This window comes from Salvelinus sp. IW2-2015, linkage group LG15, assembly GCF_002910315.2.
Source record: "Salvelinus sp. IW2-2015 linkage group LG15, ASM291031v2, whole genome shotgun sequence".
NCBI classification, from domain to species: domain Eukaryota; kingdom Metazoa; phylum Chordata; class Actinopteri; order Salmoniformes; family Salmonidae; genus Salvelinus; species Salvelinus sp. IW2-2015.
In genome coordinates, this window is record NC_036855.1 from 49,573,705 (window position 1) to 49,590,422 (window position 16,718).

At 47.0% G+C, this 16,718-nt stretch overlaps 1 protein-coding gene across 1 annotated transcript in view; it reads right to left on the reverse strand.

Moving 5' to 3' along the window:
• LOC111974302 (neuron navigator 2-like) overlaps positions 1-16,718 on the reverse strand; it is a 90,581-nt gene that overhangs the window by 23,282 nt on the left and 50,581 nt on the right. The window contains 9 exon segments of the mRNA XM_070447229.1: positions 1,435-1,617; positions 1,698-1,861; positions 2,340-2,384; positions 7,616-7,681; positions 8,326-8,624; positions 8,941-9,142; positions 10,907-11,630; positions 11,905-12,208; positions 12,997-13,126. Of these exon segments, the coding sequence (XP_070303330.1) occupies positions 1,435-1,617; positions 1,698-1,861; positions 2,340-2,384; positions 7,616-7,681; positions 8,326-8,624; positions 8,941-9,142; positions 10,907-11,630; positions 11,905-12,208; positions 12,997-13,126 (2,117 nt within the window).

The window sequence follows — 16,718 nt, forward strand, 5'->3', positions numbered from 1 at the left end:
TACGCATGAGAAGGGTTTTCCCTAGATTATTATCCGGGTGGGGCGCAAAAGGCCTAAAGAAAGGAGGTGGTGCCCCGCCCATGTAATGGTAGGCAAACTGTCCTGAAAGTTTCATTCAGTTCCATTCAAGGAAGAGTTCCATTTTAATCTGGCGATCTATGAAATCACTGACTTATCCTGTGTGTGTGTGTGTGTGTGTGTGTGTGTGTGTGTGGGGGGGGGGGGGTTACACAATAACTACATTTCTAGGTCAAGTGACACAAGTGTAGTAAGTGTAAGTAAATAAGTAAGTGTAGTCATCTCAACATAGGGCAACTTAAACAAAGTGTGCAGGTATACTGTTATTGTCCCAGTCCACATTTAATAACACTAAAGTAACTATGCCAGGAAAACATATGAACACACATAACAAACTAATATGAACACAGACACACACAGTAATCCAATCCCATGGGTAGACACACACACACACACATACGGTTTCCTGCATGTCCTCATGTTTCTTGATTATAAAGACCCTGTAATTATTCCGTTTTCTGAAACCCTGGAGGGAAGAAGGGAATTGAGAAGAGAGGAGCAAAAAGAGAGAGCAAGAGAAAGGGCACAACAGAGGATGAAACGGTGGCACTGGAGGGCCGGTATAATAATATTTGGTGGGAGCGTGTGAGGGTCGACTGGATTCTGAATGAGGTCACGTACACTTTATCCAGAGGGCATTTTATAACTCTGGTTTTGGTGTCACTAGGTTCACTGTTTCTTATTCTCTCTCTACCCCCTGTTCCAGTATAGTGGAGATTTTAGACTATAAAAGTGCACAATAGAGACCCATGCACCAAAGTATTTGTGTCTACACACACACACGCATGTACAGACACGCATGTACAGACACGCATGTACAGACACGCATGTACAGACACGCATGTACAGACACACACACACACACACACACACACACACACACACACACACACNACACACACACACACACACACACACACACACACACACACACACACACACACACACACACACACTTGCTGCTCTCATTGCTTGATTCAACGCAGCTCTATTCAGTCAGGAGCCAAAAGCACTGACGCATGTGTGTTGGACTGCTTTCTTGTCTCCTCTCTCTCTCCAGGTTCTTCCTCAAGTTCTTCCTGAGGCGCAACCAGAACTGTCGAAAGAATGCTGGGAACCCACGATACATGAGATGCTTTCAGGTGGGAGAGAGAGAACCGTAAAACCTCATTTGACATCATTTCTTTCGACCAGGGCTCTCCAACACTGTAGCTACCGTCCACACTCACCGTGGTTGACACCACCGCCTGGGAAGGACAAGGAGAGCCATGTCCATCTAAGGATTTGAGATTTTATTATGAGTAATCATCTCTCTATCTTGTCGCTTCCCTCCCTCCCTCTTCTCTCTTTACTCACCCTCCTCAAAGCCCTCTCTGAAGGAACCAGAGCGGCTCATGGTGCGAGTCTTCTCGTCCAATGACACGCAGGAGTTCCTCAGGCGGGTGTCACCACAGGGGTCAAAGGTGATGTCCTGATTGGTCAGACTGTTGTTCCGGAGGCTGGCCAGGTTTATCTGAGCAGCTGTGGTGGGGCTACCCGCTGCAAGGGACACAACAGGTTAGTTTACACACACACATTCATACAAGAACAGTGGCTTGTAAGGTGTTTCTAGGTCATACCGAGCTGTCCAAAGTTGAAGCGTGTCCCGGAGGGTGAGGTGAGGCTGGATCCAGGTGAGAAGGGAGAGTTACTGGTCGAGTCCTGCAGCCCGCCCTGCGAATGGAAGCGCAGCCAATCACGCGCAGCCTCCTCGTGACCTCGCAGCTGGGCTGATGGGGCATACCTGCAGTGCCAAACACAGAGGTTATAGGTTGACGGGTAAAGGTTACGTGAGTAGGGTGCAAACTGGTGCGGTTTTAACAGTCTGATTTAACCTTTACCAGGCAGAACTTGATTCGTCATATGGCGCTTGTATTTTTACCAAGAGCAACTGATGAATATGTCCTGAGTCAATTTCACATAATGCACAAGCACTTTTCCTCAACCGAGAGCAACACACAAATCAAGAGGACAGTCAACAGAAATCCAAAACGGTGTGCGTATGACGTGGAACCATGGCAACTTTACACACACACAGTAGTGACAGGTGACGTGCCTTGGCGCTGAAGCGCAACACAAAATTGTGCCAAGTGCAAAAATAAAGAATAACAACAACACCAACATTGCATGAGCTGAAGCTGCGGGAAAGGGAAAGAGACAGGAAGCGAGAGGGACGGCGCTAAGCTTGGCAGGCGGTGCCCGAGTGGTCTTACAGTAGGTACCTGAGTCCCTTCTTGGGCAGAGTGTTTCTATCACTGTGTGGACCCCTGTGGGATCGGCAGAGAAAAACACTTCAGGGAGAGGAGAAGAAAGGAGGAGAGGAAAGGAGGAATGTGGATAGTGCGCTATCTAGCTATTGCAATTGTAAAAAAATATATATATATACAGTACCGGTCAAAAGTTTGGACACACCTACTCATTCAAGGGGTTTTCTTTATTTTTTTACTATTTTCTACATTGTAGAATAATAGTGAAGACATCAAAACTATGAAATAACACATATGGAATTATGCAGTAACCAAAAAAAAAAGTGTTAAACAAATCAAAATATATTTTTGATTATAGATTCTTCAGTAGCCACCCTTTGCCTTGATGACAGCTTTGCACACTCTTGGCATTCTCTCATCCAGCTTCACCTGGAATGCTTTTCCAACAGTCTTGAAGGAGTTCCCACATATGCTGAGCACTTGTTGGCTGATTTTCCTTCACTCGGCGGTCCAACTCAGCCCAAACCATCTCAAATTGGGTTGAGGTCAGGTCATTGTGGAGGCCAGGTCATCTGATGCAGCACTCCATCACTCTCCTTCTTGATCAAATAGCCCTTACACAGTCTGGAGGTGTGTTGGGTCAGTGTTCTGTTGAAAAAAAATAGTCCCACTAAGCGCAAACCAGCTGGGATGGCGTATCGCTGCAGAATATTGTGGTAGCCATGCTGGTTAAATGTGCCTTGAATTCTAAATAAATCACTGACAGTGTCACCAGCAGAGCACCCCCACACCATCACGCCTCCTCCTCCATGCTTCACGGTGGGAACCACACATGCGGAGATCATCCGTTCACCTACTCTGCGTCTCACAAAGACATGGCGGTTGGAACTAAAAATGTCAAATTTGGACTCATCAGACCAATTGCTTGTGTTTCTTGGCCCAAGCAAATCTCTTCTTCTTATCAAATCAAATTTTATTGGTCACATACACATGGTTAGCAGATGTTATTGAGAGTGTAGCGAAATGCTAGTGCTTCTAGTTCCGACAGTTCAGCAATATCTAACATGCAATCGAACAATTCCACAACAACTAATACACACAAATCTAAGTAAAAGAATGGTATAAGAATATACACATAGAAATATATGGATGAGCAATGACAGTGGCATAGGCAAGATGCAATAGATGGTATAAAATACAGTATATACAGTTGAAGTCGGAAGTTTACATACACCTTAGACAAATGCATTTAAACTCAGTTTATCACAATTCCTGACATTTAATCCTAGTAAAAATTCCCTGTCTTAGGTCAGTTAGGATCACTACTTTATTTTAAGAATGTGAAATGTCAGAATAATATTAGAGAGAAGGATTTATTTAATATTTTATTTCTTTCATCACATTCCCAGTGGGTCAGAAGTTTCACTCAATTAGTATTTGGTAGAATTACCTTTAAATTGTTTAACTTGGGTCAAATGTTTTGGGTAGGCTTCCACAAGCTTCTCACAATAAGTTGGGTGAATTTTGGCCCATTCCTCCTGACAGAGCTGGTGTAACTGAGTCAGGTTTGTAGGCCTCCTTGCTCGCACACGCTTTTTAAGTTCTGCCCACAAATTTTCTATGAGATTGAGGTCAGGGCTTTGTGATGGAGACTCCAATACCTTGACTTTGTTGTCCTTAAGCCATTTTGTCACAACTTTGGAAGTATGCTTGGGGTCATTGTCCATTTGGAAGACCCATTTGCHACCAAGCTTTAACTTCCTGACTGATGTCTTGAGATGTTGCTTCAATATATCCACATAATTTTCCTTCCTCATGAAGCCATACATTTTATGAAGTGCACCAGTCTCTCCTGCAGCAAAGCACCCACACACCATGATGCTGTCACCCCCGTGCTTCACGGTTGGGATGGTGTTCTTCGGCTTGCAAGCCCCCCCCTTTTTCCTCCAAACATAACGATGGTCATTATGGTCAAACAGCTCTACTTTTGTTTCATCAGACCAGAGGACATTTCTCCAAAAAGTACGATCTTTGTCCCCATGTGCAGTTGCAAACTGTATTCTGGCTTTTTTCATGGCGGTTTTGGAGCAGTGGCTTCTTCCTTGCTGAGCGGCCTTTCAGGTTATATCAATATGGGACTTGTTTACTGTGGATATAGATACTTTTGTACCTGTTTCCTCCAGCATCTTCACAAGGTCCTTTGCTGTTGTTCTGGGATTGATTTGCACTTTTCGCTCAAAGTACATTCATCTCTAGGAGACAGAACGCGTCTCCTTCCTGAGCGGTATGACGGCTGCGTTGTCCTATGGTGTTTATACTTGCGTACTATTGTTTGTACAGATGAACGTGGTACCTTCAGGTATTTGGAAATTGCTCCCAAAGATGAACCAGACTTGTGGAGGTCTACAATGTTTTTTTGAGGTCTTGGCTGATTTCTTTAGATTTTCCCATGATGTCAAGCAAAGAGGCACTGAGTTTGAAGGTATGCCTTGAAATACATCCACAGGGACACCTCCAATTGACTAAAATGATGTCAATTAGCCTATCAGAAGCTTCGAAAGACATGACAATTTTCTGGAATTTTCCAAGCTGTTTAAAGGCACAGTCAACTTAGTGTATGTAAACTTCTGACCCACTGGAATTGTGATACAGTGAATTATAAGTGAAATAATCTGTCTTTAAACAATTGTTGGAAAAATTACTTGTGTCATGCACAAAATAGATGTCCTAACCGACTTGCCAAAACTTATTTTAATGACTCCAACCTAAGTGTATGTAAACTTCCGACTTCAACTGTACGTGTGAGAAGAGTAATGCAAGATTCTGTTGAAGTCGGAAGTTTCAAGGTCCTACAGCTACACCATCGAGAGCATCCTGACAGGTTGCGTCACTGCCCGGTATGGCAACTGCTCGGCCTCCGACTGCAAGGCATTACAGAGGGTAGTACGTACGGCCCAGTACATCACTGCGGCCAAGCTTCCTGCCATCCAGAACCTCTATACCAGGCGGTGTCAGAGGAAGGCCCTAAAAATGATCAAAGACTCCAGCCACCCTAGTCATAGACTGTTCTCTCTGCTACTGCACGGCAAGCGGTACCGGAGTGCCAAGTCTAGGTCCAAGAGGCTTCTAAACAGCTTCTACCCCCAATCCATAAGACTCCTGAACATTGTCGTGACTTTGGTATTATTAATGTGATGACTGCTATTCATCGAATAATTAACTATGTTTATAATTATGTGATTAAATCAATCAGGTAACCATTAACTCAGTAACCTGGGGCACCATGGGAAAAGTTGAATGAGTTACCGTTTCCCAAATGAACTCAAAGAATATCAGAATATCAATTTCCTAGCAGTCACTAATGAATTAATTTCCTAATCAGCCTCATTCTGAACGTCGCATAATTCGTAAATCTGCACAAACCCGGGTCTCACTAAATCATTCCGTACCACACCAATTGAGTTGATTATTTATTTACTAACAAGCTAAATGATAATATAAGATACACACACAAAAACAGTCTAGGTTATTGGTTAGAACTTCATACAATGGCAGCAGGTCCCAAGCGGACCAACACAATATGACACGTGTTACACAAAATGGAGATTTAAAGAAAGAGAGAGAGAGAGAGAAAGTGCACGAGATAAAAGCACACATGATACATTCGTAAACTATGCTTAGTTTAGCCCTAACACCTTGCCCCGAACAGCCGCTCTTATGGGTCAGAATTATAATGAATGTATTTACTTGTTGAAGGTCTCCGTTGGGTATCTCATGGACCGAGTTCCGCTTAGTGGGAAAGGTTTGGTTGACAAATATTTATTTCATTCGTTACCGGGTGTAAGTCTCTGATTGTCCACAAGATGTCAGTGTCCTTTCACTTAGTGGTCTGTTTCCTCGCACTCGTTCCGTGAGAGTGGACTTCTGAGGAGGCTAATCAGCCGTGTCGACGCTCCCAGCTTGGGTAGGAGGGCCGTGTAGACAACCGATGACTGGAAGAGAATAACCGGTTGGTTCTTCTCGAATTCACCTTCTTAGATTCAGTAATTAACCATAGCCGGGATTGTTAAGAGGTTCCTTTGTCCGCTTCCTCGTGTTGCGTTTTGGGATCACGACTAGTCGTAAACTAGTCGGCTGCAGCGCGTGGTACACTTAGGCTGATATGTAAATTCTTAACTCACAAGTTTTATACCCTCACAAAGGGGTGTCTCCGTCTTTATGACACGCTCTCTGGGTTCCCCTGGGTCGTAGCTCGTTACAAGGCACGGTACCGGAACTTACCAGGATTTGGTTTAGACAACTAAATTCATAGTTCATCTTTACAAAAAACATTCTCTTTGATCTGAATTTTTTTGTATGTAAACATCATGTACATATTATGAAAACTCTTCAAGTTACAATGTTTTCGTTAATGTCCCAAAGTCCATGTATTGCATGTTACAGCTCTGAGGTAGATTCTCCATAATGTAACACAAAGACATTCCAGTCTCTCACATTAGAGACCAAAAAGGAGTTGGTTTGCTTGTGCCTTGTAATTTACGATGGGCGTGAGGTCATAAACCCCCCCCCATCAATCCCTCTATCCTTCTCCCCCTCTGCGGGATGGAGAGATGTCTCTGTATAACTGTGATCCACGGTAACCTGACCCGAACAGGCCAGTCATGACAACATCTAATCAAATGGCTACCCAGACTATTTCCTTTGCTGCACCCCCACGCTGCTGCTACTCTCTGTTATTATCTATGCATAGTCACTTTAATAACTCTACCTACATGTACATATTACCTCAATTATCTCGACCAACCGGTGCCTCCGCACATTGACTCTGTACCGGTACCTTGTTATTTTACTGCTGCTCTTTAATTATTTGTTACTTTAATTTATTTCATACAATGGAGAAAATTGTGAAAATAAAGAAAAAGCCTGGAATGAGTAAGTGTCCAAACCTTTGACTGGTACTGTATATGCCATCGCTTTTCAGAAAAATGTATTTTGTGGCAACACATCTTAGTATAGTATCATGTCATAGCAGTGATGGGTGTTTTAAAATATCAAGCTCCAAGTCTAAGTTGCCACAAGATGGCAGCACATAAACAGCGATGGGGGACTGAGAGCAAGCGCTCTAGGGGGAACAAAAGCCTGCAACAACACACGCGCACACACACATGCGCACACACACACACACACGCACGCACAGACACGCGCACACACGCGCAGACACACACACATGCGCACACACACACGCGCAGACACACACGCGCAGACACACACACACACACAAGCACTTTTACCTTTCCTGTTTCCGAGGTAAGGTGTTTCGGTTGAATTTAGGGCTAGCGGAGGGGGAGGACAGGGGGCTGATGGGAAGGGGGGGGTGCACAACAGACAAAGAGAGAAAGCACTTTAGAAAGAAAAGAGAGAGGGAGAAGAATCCTCTGAAGGAGAGAGCCACATTGAGTCCAACCGTTGCCACAAGCAAAATCACCCCCTGGGGGGGGGGGGGGGGGGACAGACAAAGAGAGAAATAACTTTAGAAAGAAAAGAGAGGAAGAAGAATCCTCTGAAGGAGAGAGCCACATTGAGTCCAACCGTTGCCACAAGCAAAATCACCCCCTCCAGCTTACCAATGAATCTCATCTACTAGTCTAGTAAGGAAAGATAATGAGATGTGTCAGAGAAGGTAACACCTCTGAAATGACATAGCATTAAGGCATACCTTAAACAATGCTTTCCATGGAGATGCTTGGATTGTATCTCCGGTGATAATATGGCTGACACATTCCGGTCACATACACATTCATGTATGCAGGAACGTTTCATAATGATACATTGAACAAACACAATATGACAGTGCATGCTATGGCAAAATCGGACAGGTTCCTTGTTTTTCTGTTCATATTAAGACGTAATGACCAAGATCAGAGAAGATTCCCCCAACATCCCACTCAAACCCTCCCTCCCTCCCTCCCATCCCTCCTTCCTTCCACCCTTCTGTCCTCACCTCTCAGACATGCCCGTCTTGATGCTGCTGGTCCTGCCCAGAGCTGAGAGGGTGTCCTCCCTGCTGTCCCTTCCTCCATGCCCAGCGCTGCTCACGCTCATGTCGATGGACTCGCTGCTGGTGTGCATGCTGCTGACAGAGGGGTAGCCCAGGCTTCCCGCCCCACCACTGTGCCCGCCGTGCCCACCCAGGGTACCCTCCCTGCTCTGGGCAGAGGAGCCAGTGCTCATTGTGGTGCCCCATGTCAGGCTGTTGGAGGGCCCCGTGGAGGAGTAGACAGAGCTGGGGCTGGACGCACTCTGTGGGACACAGGAGGAATTATGGATTTATCAAGTGATTTCCCATGTTATGCTTCGCGGTTATGCTTCCACTCGCCAAGGTCAAATCATATGTCTGCTGCATTCTTACAGTGTTCTTCATATTACGATCTGCTGTCGCTAGCTATCATAGCCAACTACTTTACCACAGGGCTACCTATCGTGATCGGCGCTGGTAGCTAAAGTTAGCTATTTTCTTGTTTGTGCAAGTATAAACTCTGGACACTGACGCTTATCAAGAGGCTGCACAGATATTACCAGCGCGTGTCATATGGTTCGGCTCGTCTCCCTATCTCACCTGTTCGCTACCCAGCGTGCTATGGCCCGTGCTCAGGTTTCGTCCTCCGTACAGGGGGCCGCCGCCCTCGCTCTCCACCCCAACACCTCCAGGGGAGTCCAGGGCAGCATGGGTAGCGTGAGGGTTGGAGATCACCGTCGAGTTCTTCATGTTCTCTGCTGTGGTGACCGGAGCCTGCTTACTGGGCTTCCCACCAAACAGCCTGAAGAGAGATGGAGAGGGAGAAGAGAAGGAGAAAGTTGAAAAAGCCTTTTGTAAACTAACACTTGCGCTTTACTCTTCCCTCTTACTAGCTCTGACTATGCTGATGGCTACTTTATTGAGGAAAATAACGTGGATTCGGCTATTTCAGCCACACCCATTGCTGACAGGTGTATAAAATCGAGCACACGGCCATGCAATCTCCATAGACAAACATTGGCAGTGGAATGGCCTTACTGGAGAGCTCAGCGACTTTCAACGTTGCACCGTCATCGGATGCCACCTTTCCAACAGGTCAGTTAGTCATCTAAGAGCAAAAACGGCTCAGCCGCGAAGTGGTTGGCCAAACAAGCTCACAGAACAGGACCGCAGAGTGCTGAAGCAAGTAACACTCACTACCGAGTTCCAAACTGCCTCTGGAAGCAACTTCAGCACAATAACTGTTCGTCGGGAGCTGCATGGAATGGGTTTCCATGGCAGAGCAGTCGCACACAAGCCTAAGATCATTATGTGCAATGCCAAGCGTCAGCTGGAGTGGTGTAAAGCTCACAGCCATTGGGGGCATTGTCTTGCTGAAACAGGAAAGGACCTTCCCCAAACTGTTGCAAAAAAGTTGGAAGCACAGAACTGTCTAGAATGTCATTGTATGATGTAGCGTTAAGATTTCCCTTCACTGGAACCAAGGGGCCTAACCCGAACCATGAAAAACAGCCCCAGACCTTTATTCCTCCTCCACCAAACTTTACAGTTGGCACTATGCATTGCCCCCATGCACAAAGCAAGGTCCATTCAGAAATGGTTTGTCGAGATCAGTGTGGAAGAACTTGACCTCAACCCCATCAAACACCTTTCGTGATGAATTGGACCGCGAGCAAGGCCTAATTGCCCAACATCAGTGTCCGACGTCACTAATGCTTGTGGCTGAATGGAAGCGTCCTCACAGCAATGTTCCAACATCTGGTGGAAAGCCTTCTCGGAAGAGTGGAGGCTGTTATAGCAGCAAAGGGGGGGACCAACTCCATATTAATGCCCATGATTATGGAATAAGATGTTCAATGAGCAGGTGTCCACATACTTTTGGTCATGTAGTTTATGTGGTTATCCCACCTAGCTATCTTAAGATGAACTATAAGTCGCTCTGAATAAGAGAGTCTGCTAAATGACTGAAATGTAAATGTAAAATATGTAGACACATTTCTGTTTTAAATTAGTAAGCACCCCTATTGCACACTATTGAGTAAATGCTTGGGGGATTATATCAAAGTAACTTTTGAAAAATTACATTAGCATACCCCATTACGTTAAGCCAAAAGACAGGGACTGCGTCCCAAATGGCACCCTAATCCTTATTTAGTGCACTACATTTGTTATAGGGCCCCATTTGGGACATATCCAGAGTGTGCTGACTGTTAAGACGGTAGGCAGGGTGATAATATAGAGCAGGATCTTCAAAGCCGTATTACCCATAGAGATTAATGAGCCAGCCCAGCAGTGATGAGGTAAGACTCTGCCTGTGTTACTGTGCACATATAAAGACTTGGCACTATGAAAAGTGTGGGCTCAGACCTGGCAGCTGAACAGAAATGCTGAAGGGATAGTTTTCCTACAGTAGACAGACATGACCTTTGTGTATGGATGTGAATGTGGGTGCGCGTGCGCGTTTGTTTAGGTTTCAGACACTGTACTGTAAATGGGTGTCATTAATAACCACACTTAAGAGTGAGTGACATTATATCTCTGCATCTGAGTGTGTGAGTCTGTTCACCTGCGCAGTGTGGGTGAGGCAACCTGCTGTCTCCCTGTGAGAGGTACGTTGGAAGCCCCTCCCCTCAGGTTGTCCACGCCCTCTGACACGCCCTTCTCTCGGTCCGTCTGATTGGCTAGCGAGACCCCAGTCCCACTTCCATTCATTTTCCCAGTGTTTCCCACGTCTCTGCTTTTACTGTGAGTGGTAACGGAAAGCACGGTCGCCTCGATGCTGCTGGTCGACGACCGGTTTCCGTTACGCGCGGCGGCGCCGGACCGGCTGGGTCTTGGAAGGCTCCGGTACTGCAGTGTGGAGCGGGTGCTCACCTGGAGGTACCCGTCGTCATGGTGACCTAGACCGGACCCCACATCTTGACCTCCGACCTTTATCCCAACGGCAAGGGATCTCGTCCCTGACTTGGGCATCTTCCCAAGAGTAGCTGACCCGCTCGTGATGGTGGCGCCACTGGTGGTAACCATAGTAACCATCCCGGAACTCTGCTTCTTGAAGCCAAATGTGCTGGTGGGGGTGCGGGAGGTGAGTGTGTGTGACTGGGAGTGGGGTTCGGACAGGGCGTGCGGGTGTGACGTGCGGGCGGAGGCAGCGGTGGAGGTGGAGGAGGGGGCGTGTTTCTTGGCCTCGTCGTCACTGCTGCGTCCGGCGTCGGAGGGCGAGCTGTGGAGGCCGTCGGAGCGAGGGGAGAGGCGGCCCTTCTCGGACACCTTGACGTCGTCTGTTTTACCTGCGCGTACACAGAATGGGACATACAGCAGGGGTTAAGGTCAGAGGAGAGTTTGTCATCGTTGTGGGGTCTCAAAGGGTTAATGGACTCAAGATTCAGACCACCCGAGAGAAAATGACACACACACACACACACACACACACACACACACACATATAAGGAGATGCGCTGCCAAAGACGAAGAAACATGAGCCCACACAGAAACAGACATGCAATCGCAAATGAGACAAATACCCAGACAGCAAAACACAGCCAGGACAGAAAACACCCGTACCTGTGCTGTGCGTTTTTATCGCGGTGGACCCTGACGTCCCAGTAGCTTTAGTCCTGGGGTTGGTCACCCCCACCTGAGCACTCATGCCCTTCCTCCAGGACCCTGTGTGTGTCATAGAGGGAGTCTTCCTTTGCGAGACCACCTCGTCAGACAAGTCAGAGGGGTTCCGGCGGGTCCACTTGGAGCCCTGGTCCATCCTGCTGACCCCGCTCTCCGACACCCCGTCTAACCTCCTGACCTCGTCACCTGACCAGGCGGCGCTCGGGTTGGTAGAGGCCGAGTGCTTCTCGGCGTCCGTCACAGGCTGGGGACACACAGAGGATGAGAGAAGAGGGAAGTTACGATCTATTTTATGGTGCTATGACCTGGGAATATATGGGGATAAAATGAATGGCTAATCGGGTTGAAGTTAGTAACTTCCATAAGTGCCTATAGGGCCGTGATGATAGTGGCACGAGAGTATACCGATTGTGGACAAAATCAGAAAGCTCTTTGGGGCCTACCATAAGTGAAGCCCTACTCAGCGTGCGATAACCTCAGCACTTTAGGGATCCAATATGGAGACAGTTTCTATGGAAAGAGACTATATTCATCGAGTGCTGGGTCAAAGGTCAACTACCACTGGGAGAATATGGTCTTTGTACAGCCTTTGTTATCCTACATAAAATAACCACTATAAATAAACGAGTGTTATTGCACAGTGGGTGTGCGTTATCCAGACATCCCACCCCTTCCCAAAGCCACCCAAAACCAGCTGAGAGTAGTATCACTTCTCAGACAGTTTTTCTGTTGCTTCTTAAAATTGGTATTTAATGACTTGAGGCCAGTTCAAACATGTACATTAGTCTAGTCGGTTCACAGGTCTGCCACCCAGAGCACTACGACAGGCTCATATTCCCTTCCAAACTGTGAAGGGAATATATCATTAACACACTGAGCTAAGGGGGGGAGAAGAGAAGGGGGAGAGGAGAAAGAGGGGGAGAGGCAGGAGTCTGAGACTGTACTGTACTGAGAGTCTATGTGTGTGTCCATTCAGAGCCTGGCGCTATATTTGTGTGTGTGTGCGCGTGCGTGTCTAGCCGCCACACTGACCTGTCCGTTGTGGGCCTTGCGCTGTGCGGCCGGTGTGTTGGCGTAGGAGCTGATGGAGGAGCTGGTGTTGATGTCATCCGTGTCGATGGTGTCACTGACCCCACTGCTCACAGAGCTGCTGTCATCCCAACTGGAGAGAAAGAAGAGAAAGATGTAAGGTTTAATAAAACAACACCGTTTCAACCAGGACAAAGAGGAGAAAGAGAGGAGAGGTGTGACGCCAACCACAGCAAAGAGAAGAGAGGCAAGGACATACCAAGAAGGGATTGGTTTAAAAAATAAATAAAAAAATCGTACAAAAAGTGCCTTTAAACAGATAGCTCATTTGTAAACAGAGTTGAACAAAGGTTCAGCGTGTGGTTGAATGGAAGCAACCTAAGCGGACTCCCCATTAAATCAGCGTTACATTTTCTACTTTAGAGCCTTTATTCTGTTTGCAGGCGTGGAATTGGCTGAATATTGTGAATATTTCACATTGCAATACCATACCTCTACGGAGCAACTCACACGCTCGACCAGGGCTCTCCAACCCTCTTCCTGGAGAGCTACAGTCCAGTAGGTTTTCCCTCCAACCCTAACCTAGCACAACTGATTCTAATAATCATCTGGTTGATAAGCCCGAATCGGGTTAAACACAACTGGGGTTGGAGCGAAAACCTACAGGAGGGTAGCTCTCCCGGGGAACAGGGTTGGAAAGCGCTGCTCTAGACAGTAGACAGCGATGTATCACTCATTCTGGCTCTGAATATGAATCCCCATGACAGTGTAGACACCCTACTAGCTTAGCTAAAGCTATGTGACTGTACAAGCTGGCTGGTGAGCCCCACAAAGATAGGAGGGATATTTTTATGTATGAGCGTAATCCTGGGTGAAAACACACCGTCTCGCTCTGCACCAGGGAGAAAAGCCCTGTTAAGAGGCAGGGTGAATTTATGACACGGCTCACAGTCAGGCAGCAGCATAAAGCCCCAAACTGCCTAGAAATCTCAGTCTCACACACACACACTGACTGGAGCTGTCCATCAAACACAGGAGACTAGGAGACTCACCTGGAACAGGAAGGTTCTACAACACACGCATTGTTCACACACCAGTATTTAACCCAACTTTTTTTTTTTTTTTACAGGCTGTGTTTGTCTATCCCCAACCCTGGGGGCAAGGAGGGGGGGCAGGGGACGTTGGACAGCGGGACGGGGGGGGTTGAGACCAGCAAGAGAGACTAGAGTGATCTCTAGGGAGACTATGGATGAGACAAGTCAAACATCAGTTTGAAAGGACCACAGGTAGGGCAAAGAGTTAAAAGCAGGCTTGACAGCCATTGAGCACACGCACAAGTGCGCGGGTGCCCACACACAAACACACACACACACACACAGACGCTATTGTATCCTGGTGTTTGGATTAGTCACCCAGGGACAGATCCATCACCTCTAATGCGACAGACACACACACACAGAAATACATCAGCGTGTCCACGCTGACTTTGGCTTAAGCCCAGGAAGCATCTATCCTCATCTGCAGACAGGATGATGTCATGAATCATACTTCAAACACACACACACACACACACACACACACACACACACACACACACACACACACACACACACACACACACACACACACACACACACACACACACACACACACACACACACACACACACACACACACACACACACACACACACACACACACCTTTCACAACCTACTGGGGGATCTCACATTAACATCATACAGATCTGATGTCTTAAAAAGCACTGCAATCTGTAGCTTAAGCTCTGAGGCTCGGCTGCTTTGATGTTGCCTTGAACCCACAGTATATCTGCGCTTGACAGGACTGCAGACAGCAGAGCGAAATGGTGAGAGATTTAGACTGACACAGCCGTCTAAACATGTTCACACAGCTCGTGGGGAAAGTTCCCCCCCCCCCCCCCCCCCCACACACACACAGACAGAGACAGAGACAGAGACAGAGACAGGAGAGACAGTAAAACATCACAGACCAACTGAGAATCTAAGGTTCGTGTCCATATTTAAAATCTAGAATCCTTCTGAAGACATAGAATATCCCAAAAAGAGCCATCACACACACACTCTCTTTACCTGGCCAGAGTTCCTGGGATGCCGCGGGAACCTGAAGTGTGGGGGAGAATGCCGAGTTGGACAGAGAGCTTCATTAGTCCATACCGCTGAGTTACACACTGAGCTTTACAACCTCTCTCTCTCTTTCTGCTCCTCTCACTCGATCCCTCTCCTTCTGCCTCTCCCTCTGCCGGTCTCACTCTCTCTTTGTGTCTACCTCCTCCCTCCCACTCCTTTATCCCTTGCTCACTCGGGCCCTTTCTGTGTTTTTGACTGTGTCTTCTGCACTCATCATCCCTCCCTCTCCCTTTCTCTCTCTCCTGTCGCCTTATCTCTCCTTGCGTATTCCCCCCATCTCTCTTTCTCTCTGGACTGAGTGAGGGAAGCGTGAAAGAGACAGAGTGTTCACCCATGGTGCTTGTAATCGGATCTTCCCCAAGCCCAGTTCAGCAGTTCACTGTTGCAGCCAGACCGGTAACATTACAGCACGACGACATCTCCCAAATAAGACATTCCCAAATCCTATGGAACCAAAACAAGGCATCTTCAAAATGACTCAACAACAGTATGAAGCTACAGTCCACTCATAGAATGATCATAGCCACACAGACAGACTCAACCACACACATACATACAAAACACTACTCCTTAGTATCAACTAAGATATTCCCAATTCCAACATTCCCAACACGGACGTTCCCAACTTCCCATCCATGTAACGTGCGTCAGTGTGTGTGATCCCGGAGTTCCCAGACAGATCCACCCTGACTAACTGACAGCCCCATTACTAATTAGAGATCAGCCCAGCAACATGGCCCGAACCCACAGCCTCCTGCTGGCAGCGCAACCTACGTATTAACTACCGCCCAGCCATTTAGAGCCAATCAGAAAGGACGATGACACGAACCACGGCCGACCCCCATTGAGCATAGTAAAGAGTAGTCCAAGCATAAAACTCGAACACTGAAACGTCAGAAAGTTATGGGTTCAATTGATGTGCGTGATTAGACTTCAATCAATTGCGTTGATTTTTGTGTCGATTTCTGAGCAGGGAAGTCGATCTTAGTAAGGCAGAGGCCTTCACAGCCGTGTGGTAATTTGTAGAAATGGAGTTAAATGGATTCTTTTGAGCATTGGCCTTTCGGATTAGGTTAGGTGTACAGACAGACTACTTCTTTATATAAAAGTATCTGGTGAAAAAAACACACACAAAAACACTGCCTTTGTAAGTACCAGGCATTATCATGATGATGAAAAACGGGAGCGAGTCCTAGGAGACTGACACTAACATTCACAAGTTCCCCACAGCAAATACTCTTAGAAAGTTTAGAAAAGGCTAAGTAACAGGAGGAGAGTAGGAGACAGAGGAGAGAGAAATGGAGAGACAGTAGGGGAGAGAGAGACGGGAGAAGGTAGGGGAGAGAGAGAGATGGAGAGACAATGGGGGTTAGAGAGACGGGAGAGAGTAGGGGACAGAGAGATAATGAAGGTTAGAGAGACGGGAGAGAGTAGGGGAGAGAGAGAGATGGAGAGACAATAGAGATTAGAGAAACGGGAGAGAGAGATGGAAAGAGACAGTAGGGGAGAGAGAGATGGAGAGACAATGTATGCTTGGGCGGTATACCATATACCGGGGT